At 38.3% G+C, this 7,937-nt stretch overlaps 2 protein-coding genes across 2 annotated transcripts; one reads left to right on the top strand and one right to left on the bottom strand.

Moving 5' to 3' along the window:
• Window positions 1–1,106: 1,106 nt before the first annotated feature.
• Window positions 1,107–1,631, top strand: LOC111321714 (uncharacterized). The gene is made up of 2 exons (XM_022924680.2): window positions 1,107–1,279; window positions 1,426–1,631. The coding sequence occupies exons 1-2, from the start codon at window positions 1,153–1,155 to the stop codon at window positions 1,629–1,631; spliced, it is 333 nt and encodes a 110-aa protein (XP_022780415.2). The 5' UTR covers window positions 1,107–1,152.
• Window positions 1,632–1,667: 36 nt separating this feature from the next.
• LOC148732569 (uncharacterized) lies at window positions 1,668–3,582 on the bottom strand. The gene is made up of 5 exons (XM_088757866.1): window positions 3,553–3,582; window positions 2,806–3,019; window positions 2,552–2,610; window positions 1,996–2,089; window positions 1,668–1,858 (listed from the first exon to the last, which is right to left on the bottom strand). Exons 1-5 carry the CDS (start codon window positions 3,580–3,582, stop codon window positions 1,734–1,736), a joined length of 522 nt encoding a protein of 173 aa, XP_088613992.1. The 3' UTR covers window positions 1,668–1,733.
• Between the last annotated feature and the right edge of the window lie 4,355 nt (window positions 3,583–7,937).

Raw genomic sequence — 7,937 nt, 5'->3', positions numbered from 1 at the left:
CAGGAATATTCCAGGTCTCCTCGTCGACTTTCGTGTCCGTACATCACCATCTGGCCTTGGTTTGACGAAAGCCAAGTTCAACCGCTATACGAGCTTGGCTAAGTTTCCGATTGAAACATCGTTGAGCTGGAGACAAGGCTCCGTTATCCTTAAAGGGTCGCATGAGCCATGTCTTGAGAGGGTAGGCAGAGTCACTTAAAATCAGGGGCCGAACTTGTATTCCGTTTAATTCCATGCAGGGCATGGTCAAAATTCTCTTCTCTTCTGCTAGTAGGAACAAATTACTTAGTCTCAATACACGCGCGTCATGCATACTACCAGGAAATCCTGTCGACACTGACAAATAAGAGCCGGAAGCATCAACTACTGTACGGGATTCGAATCACTGACCTCTGCGATACTAGTGCAGCGCTCTACCAATTCAGCTAACAAGCCAACTGGGAGCAGGCCGTTAAGTTGATTCGTAATAAACCCGTGATGATAAATCAGATACAATGAATATATGAAGTTGATACATTTTGAACTGCGGTTGTAGATACGTATGATGCACGATCCTCGCAGTAGAGAGCGCTATTTATGCAATAGCGAAAATCGTAGTGGACCATACTGACTTCTCTTCATCTTTCTTTCCTCTGTTCTCAATCCATGGACAACACATCTCCAAGACTACTACTTCCTTACTTTTATAGTTCACTATCTTTGCATTGATTCTGTTAGCTTGCAGTTCCTAATTATTATTATTATTGTTATTGTTATTGTTATTATTATTATTATTATTATTATTGTCATAATCACTCATTTTAAAGCTAACAACAATTGACCTTCAAAGATATGAAGCAGACAGAGTACTTTTTAGGTCTGATGTTTGTCTCCTGAATCCTGAGATGTTGATGCTCTTGGATGAAAGTGGATTTATATGTATTTGTTTGTTGTCTAACACAACATTTCGTTCTCTGTTTTGCTATTATTTAGCCCTGATCGTTTAGTGGTCTCAATTTGTTTGTTTGTTTGTTTGTTTTTTAATTTTATCATGACAAAAAAGTTAAACGTAGAAATGGTTATAGCACGATCGGTAAATGAGCGGAAGTGAAACGTATGGCGCAGAACTGGGGACCGCGCATAACCGCCGTTCCTATTATTTGTACAGAAGGCATGATTGATGTTGGCCTTTATCAGGGGAACGTCAGTGGAGCAACATTTGAAGGCTTTGTGGATGAAAAGCTATGCCCCAACTTGCTTCCATTTGATGGAATCAACCCGCGATCAGTGGTCATAATGGGTACATGAGAATCTTTGGCAACATTAATATTTTGATCGAACTGTAAAATAACTGTTTCCACCCTTATCCAAATTCTCTGTTAAAAACAATTCCATAAATAGCCCACCTCCATAAATTAATAACTTCCCTTCTTATTTGTCTTTTAGATAATGCGGCTATCCATCACACGCAAGCAGCAATTGACGCAATTAATGCAACGGGAGCGATTGTTCTTTTTCTTCCGCCCTACAGCCCTGATTTTATGCCGTGTGAAAAACTTTTTGTACAAGTAAAGAGCTGGATCAGGGAAAACGATGCAGCCTGGCAATTTTGCATGGATCCAGAACTTATGGTTGAAGAAGGGTTTCTTTAAATCACAGATGAAGAAATCGAAAACTATATTCGACATGCAGAGTATTTTTAATGACTTTTTTACAACAGTTACTATTCATGAAAATTATGAATTTGTCTTCAATTATAAAGAGCTAAGTTCTGTCAACAGCTTGTCCTTCTGTGAGGCAAACTCGTTTTCGTCAAGAACACCATCGTCTTTCAAACTCTTGAGGTCCTTCAACTGCTGAAGGATGGCATTACGGATGCGTGTTTAAACCAAAAAATAAATCAGCTGATTAATTAAAACTGACTACATGCAGACACAAAAAATCCATCTGTAGGATAAATGTTAAGATGCCTACCTTTTTTTCAAAGTCCGTAGAATTCTCGGTGACTTCATTAATGAATGGTTGGGTGTGTTTGACCGAACCTCTCGCCTTCCCAGTAAAAAAATGGGACGTCTGGAGGGTTGTCTTCATCGTTGTTGGTTCCGTTTACCTGAAACAAAAAAGCAACACCAATACCTCCATTTTAATTGCCACACTAATGAGCTCCAAGTGTTATATATGAGCAGCAGTTAATGAATTGAGGTTTGCTTCAGAAGCCGTAAAATAGTAAGTACAATAGGTATCAAGCAATGTTTTCAGGAAAATCAGAGATAAGTGATATGGAGGGAAAGGATTGTAATTATTTTTTATTACATTATATTTGCTTCCCTATTGTCAAACGCTTTGTTTCAGTGCACGATAATGCGTGCGTTACTCCAGGTGCAGCTCGTGCTATTTTTATGCGTTCGTCCAAAATTTATATGAATTATAGCTGTCACATTTCTTCAACTCCTACTTTTAAAGTTAATATTTCAACAACGTTACAAAATTGAAATGGTGTATTCTAACAATGGTGATTAAATTTGCCTTAGCTCATTGGAAGTGATCCGCGGGAAATTTAAATTTTCCTCACCATCATTCGTGCCCAGCATTGTAACTTGAATTCTGGAAGCTGGTGTTTTTTTTCGCAGTCTCAATAAGGAAGCGTCATAGCTACTCTCTCTCTTTTTTGGTCACCATCTTCTTCACTTTCACTCAGCACAGTATTGCAGTTGGGTTTAGCTAATATTAGAAAATGATAACGACAGTGAAAAAAATGAAAACCCTGAATGTTGAGCTTCAAGTGTGGCAGAACGTGGCTTGTTTTATATAGTTTGTAAACAATACCTTCCCTCTTTTTTCCTGAAGTAACTCTCGAAGAGTCTTTATGTGGGTCCACCAACAAGGTTACGATGCCGTTCTTTGCCAAGGATAACACCTCAGCAAGCTGGATCTCTGATGATATGGAGTACTTTTTCTTTCCGTCGGCGTAGTACCCAATTTGGAATGTTGTGTCGGACGCAGGAGTGATTTCTATTGTGCAGTTCTCGAGGAGGTATTGCTTTAAGGGGAACACATTTTCACATGAGGGCACGCCCTTTACTGAATGGGTGTCGTACCTACTCTTGTTTGTTTGTTTCTTTTAACACACGCAGACAGAAAAGGAGGAAAGACCGTGAGACAAATGAAACCGCGTCCGTCTAAACAGTGCCTAAATGTTATTGACCCCTACCGATTTTGGGCTTGGGGGTCTTGTAGCATCTCTGTGGGGCAAAAATTATTTGAAGGATTTTCACAGGAAACGTGTTGAGAAATAAGGTTTGGCATATAGCTATCTATGAATGACACGGCATGCGATAGTTGCTTTTCTTATCGGAGCTGGAAAACAGTAACTTTGACACTTTACAGAGCGTGTTATTTCTTGGTTCCTGTTTCTACATTCAACAGTTACCTAAAGCCAGCTGAAAAGATGCTGAAAATTTGTTTCACATGGTAAAAAGGTTCAGTCGTTCCTTAAACTAAAAAAACTCAGTAATATTTTGTAGAACTGGTCTCCTGGTTGGATTGGGGTGCACTGCGTTCTGAGGCTTCTACCTTCGTCTTTCTGTAAATACTCTTCGCCATAATTGCCAGACTAAAAATGTGACTAGCGACACTTTGTCCATGTTGTCCCCCTCTCAACGAGTTCTCCTTTGTCGACGTGCTGCCAAGTGGGGAGCTCTGCCTCTGTATTTATTTGCCTGCCGCGATCTACGATCCTAGCCTGCTTCTTTTCTTCTTTGTTTCTTTTGTTTCTATCTTTTCGTCTTTGCTATTGCTTCTTTCTTCGCTCTTTGTGAAATTAGCCTCTCTTGCTCGTTCCTTTCGTCTTATTACAGAATTCGACAACGCACAAAAAAGTCGAGGTCGAACACAAGATAAAGCCGCTAGACACTCGGAAAATGACTCTTTATTCAGGCATTTTATCATGTCAAAATGCTTTTTAATCTGAGAAAAAGCATTTTTGTGCTCTTTAAGTGCTCTAAGCATGAACTTTCGTTTTTCACGTTTTAACCCGAGAGATCGATAAACTGCAAAAGAGAAGCACTATTTAAATCCGGCCCCTTCACTAAACGGACAGATAGGCCACAGATATGTTCCTCAGGTCTGCAGCATATCTGTGAAATATCTGCAAACATCATTGCAGATATGAATAAAACCATTACATACATTGTGTAGTACTCTAACAGATATGAGACAGATAGTCGCAGATACTTTACATATCTGTCCATTCGGTAAGGGGGGTAATAGCCTGGAAATAATGGTAAATCTCATTACCTACAGCCGGTTTGAATACACATATCCCTTGTCGTAGCTTTCATAATAAATTTCTGGTTTGAAACACACGCATGTGAAACACATCCGAATAGTTGGTTCTTCCGCTCCAAGAACGTGACTGGCTGGACGAGGAGACGGTGCGCACTCACTCGTAGAAATCTACGTTACAAATGGCCAATTATGTGCGAAACACATGACAACAAGAAGGGCGTTAGAAACGCATTACAGCCTAAAGCATCCTTATTGTGATACACCATAGAGTATCGTCTTTTCTAAAGAAAGAAAGCGGGCTCCAGTAGTGAAGCCGCAACTTTTAACTGAGGAATGGCTATACTTGAAATGGCTGTCAGAATTAGTGGAGTGCATCAACTCTGCACATAACCCTAGAGTTCCTGGTAAGTACTAAAAATCAAACTTGGATCAAACTGTTCAGACTATACCATTTCGCGATGATTTGTAATCGTACTATTATTTATCTTTCTCCAAAGGTTTCTAGTGTTATACAGTTCTACGTGTTGTACGAGCTTAATTATCTCGTTGGGTCTTTGATCAATAATACTTCGGATAGCCACTTTTTATCACTGTAGCAAAAAAAGCAATGTTTTACAAGTTCGAAGGCTTTGCTCAAACAAAGTGCATCAGCGTCTGGAAAGTCATGTCCCCTTAGAGGTTTTTTAACACAGTCTGCGCTCACTATTGAAAATTAAAACAAAAAAAATGGCTAGTTGTCTTGATCCTCGATTCCGCATATTTTTACAAACTTTAAGAGAATTAGAACCACAAAACCAGTTTTTTTGCAATTGTTGGACGAGTAACACTTGTGGCCCTCATTACGCCCTTCCCATGTCATGTATTTTTTGTTACCAGGCAAGGAACAGCACCGGTGTATGTTTTGAGACCTCAAGAACATAAAAAGCGGAATTTAATTCAAATGGCGATTGAGGTTTCATACGTCAAAGAAATACAAGTCAGGGTACAAGTCGTCCTTAGGCCATCTTAAACCATTTAAGACAAGCGTTACTTTTAGTTTTTCTTAAAAATATTCCTATCATAATATCATGAAATTTTATTGTATTTTGCGCGGCTCTGTGGACTTAACTAATACTTGAAAATTCTTTTACAGCAAAATGGCGCCACTTCACCTTTACAAATGTAAGACTTGAATTCTTCAATCATTTACCCAGCAAAGTAGGAAGTGCTACACTCAGTGGAGTTAAAGAGTGCAAACACCTGAAAGCACTCATATGGAAAGAGAAAACTCTTCGTACATCCTTTAAAACTTACAACCTTGGCGACATGGAGCGAGCTCTGTCTGAGCAAGTTAAGGTAAAGTTGTGTTTGACAAAATCCTCCATAGGCTCCATAGAAATAACAAACAGTGTTGTTAATCTGTCGAGGCGTGATGCCCTAGAAGCTGCCAACAAAATGCAAAATTCTGAGAAAGCCTCTCTGCAGTTACAACTATTCATAAATGCTGGAGAAGGCAGAACTACTAAAGAATGTGAATTCGTATGGTATCCGATTTTTGACAATTCAACTATTGGAATTTTGACAGTCAGAAAATGTACATAGGAAAAGTCCATTTATAAAATACATGACAATGTAAGTAAGAGACAAATTTATATTACTCTTTTGACAACCTATCCTTTCTTTTCTTGCTTGCCTACATGTAAATCTTTCTCAAAGCATTAAGAAATGTGACTGCAAGGTTTCCATCACAATAATACACCCCTTAGATAGAACAATGTAGGCACTGAATAACATCAAAACCAGTATTATAGTCATTCATAGTTATTCATAGCTATATGTATTGTATATAGTGGATAAACATGTGCATGAATGCGATAATCAAATGAGATATTCACTTTTTTTATTGTGGCTTCTTCATAAGACTGAAATATTTAAAGCAACCACTCACAGTAATGGTTCAAATACATGTAGTATGAACAAGAGTTTTGGCCTCATTGTAGAATATGTAACAATAATATTCCTTTGCTTGCTTTAAGTTGTTGAATGAAGACTGAATTGATCATGTTTAGTTCATTATAATTTCCAGTTTTGTGTGCAAATGAGAACCAGACGAGAATAATTACCATATAGTCATCACAAGGTAAATAAGCCAAGCAGTGATCTCAACATTTATTCACTAAAAAGATATGACAACAAAACCAAAATTTTCATGTGATCTTACCATGTTAGTGCTTGGGAATAACTTGTAAAAGACTTCGACAGAGTCACAGCTTAAAATAGGTGAGCCTCTTGTCTGCTCTAGAGAACTTAAGTTCCAAAATTATTGTCATGGGGTTATAAATTAGTATATTATTAATCAAAATAGAGACTTGTTCATGTGAAATTGCATTACCATGTTATCTTTTAGATCAGACATAATTTCCTGATTAAGGTTTTGACTTCAAATAGTATCCACAGGTATCCATCCAAAGAGGAAGGCTGTTAATAATACAAAGGGGAATGGTATCTCAAAAGCTAAAACTTGTAAAGGAGCAAGCTGGATATTCTAAGGTGTAGGTGGCTCACACCAAAAACCTTCTAAAGGGGATGCCTGTTTTCTTGAAACAATGATACTGCGCAGTCGTTTTCTTTTGGAAAACAATGTTCAAATTACCCTTATTACACGACATAACAAACAGGGTTCAATATTGAGTCCATGCCCAGTTAACGCAGTTTTCTTCATTGACCTTTCCAAGAAGCATGTATAGTGCTTTTGAGTCCAATGTCACTAAGAGAAAAATAAAAGTAAAATGATAATTCTAATCAGAGAATGTTTAGAAATACATTTGATAATAAAAATTAACGGTAAAAAACTACGACGTTTCGAAGTCTGCATGTCCTCATTATCAAGTAAAATGTTAAAACTGATGTAAAATTGTAGCTCAGAGATTATATACAAATAAAATGTGATAACTTCATTAGAATAATGAGCGTTCATTGTTATTGGTGTTTAGCATGTCAGATCGTGCAGTATATGTTTAAATAAATACTTTTGCACGTATTGAGTCAGACTGCGTGTTTAGCTTTGGTTTTTGTTCGCGAATGAATAACATTTCGTGAATTAGGCAGTCCATTTTCCCGCGGCATTTCTTGAGAACGGAAAACATTTCCTCTAGGCTAGTGGACGCTACACTGTGGGCTTCTTTCAGATGCTTGCCAATGACAGAGGCTTTATGTTCTTCTATGCGTTGATGAAGATGGCGTGTGGTATAACCGATATAATCCGCATCGCACGAATCACATTTAAAAGTGTAAACAACGCATTGGTGGTTAATTAAAGCGGGCTTCTCTTCTTGTATCTTGAGCTTTCCCTCGATCTTACGACTCGTGAAAACTGGTTGTAGGTCAGTTCCGATTTTCCGGCCAAGATCTTTCAGCTGATGTCTTACTGTGTCGGCCGATTTTTGGTCTTTAAATGGTAAAGTTATTCTGACAGGTTTTTGTGTAGCCGCCTCAAGTTCAGTTGGGGTTTCGTGACGGCTTTGGATCATAAACCAACTGATACAGGACTCTGCTCTTACATTACCAGAGCCATGTCGATCAGCGTTACAAAAGATCTCTGCTGAATACAATGCTGAACCGAGCTTACCGCCTGTCATCAACGAAAGAATCTTTTACGAAGGAATGCCAGCATCTCAAGCGGATGTTTACTA

The sequence above is a fragment of the Stylophora pistillata genome, chromosome 4, assembly GCF_964205215.1.
Source record: "Stylophora pistillata chromosome 4, jaStyPist1.2, whole genome shotgun sequence".
In the NCBI taxonomy this organism is placed as follows: domain Eukaryota; kingdom Metazoa; phylum Cnidaria; class Anthozoa; order Scleractinia; family Pocilloporidae; genus Stylophora; species Stylophora pistillata.
This window is presented reverse-complemented; position numbering and strand designations above follow the sequence as displayed.

Bases quoted from the DNA above. Each gene is read 5' to 3' on its own strand.
- LOC111321714 (XM_022924680.2), top strand. From the start codon at position 1,153: ATGATTGATGTTGGCCTTTATCAGGGGAACGTCAGTGGAGCAACATTT. The intron at 1,280-1,425 runs GTACATGAGAAT...TTTGTCTTTTAG, and splicing joins GCGATCAGTGGTCATAATGG to ATAATGCGGCTATCCATCAC.
- LOC148732569 (XM_088757866.1), bottom strand. From the start codon at position 3,582: ATGGCGAAGAGTATTTACAGAAAGACGAAG. The intron at 2,611-2,805 runs GTATTGTTTACA...TTCCTTATTGAG, and splicing joins TTCAGGAAAAAAGAGGGAAG to ACTGCGAAAAAAAACACCAG. The intron at 1,859-1,995 runs ATTAATGAAGTC...TGGTTTAAACAC, and splicing joins TCAAACACACCCAACCATTC to GCATCCGTAATGCCATCCTT.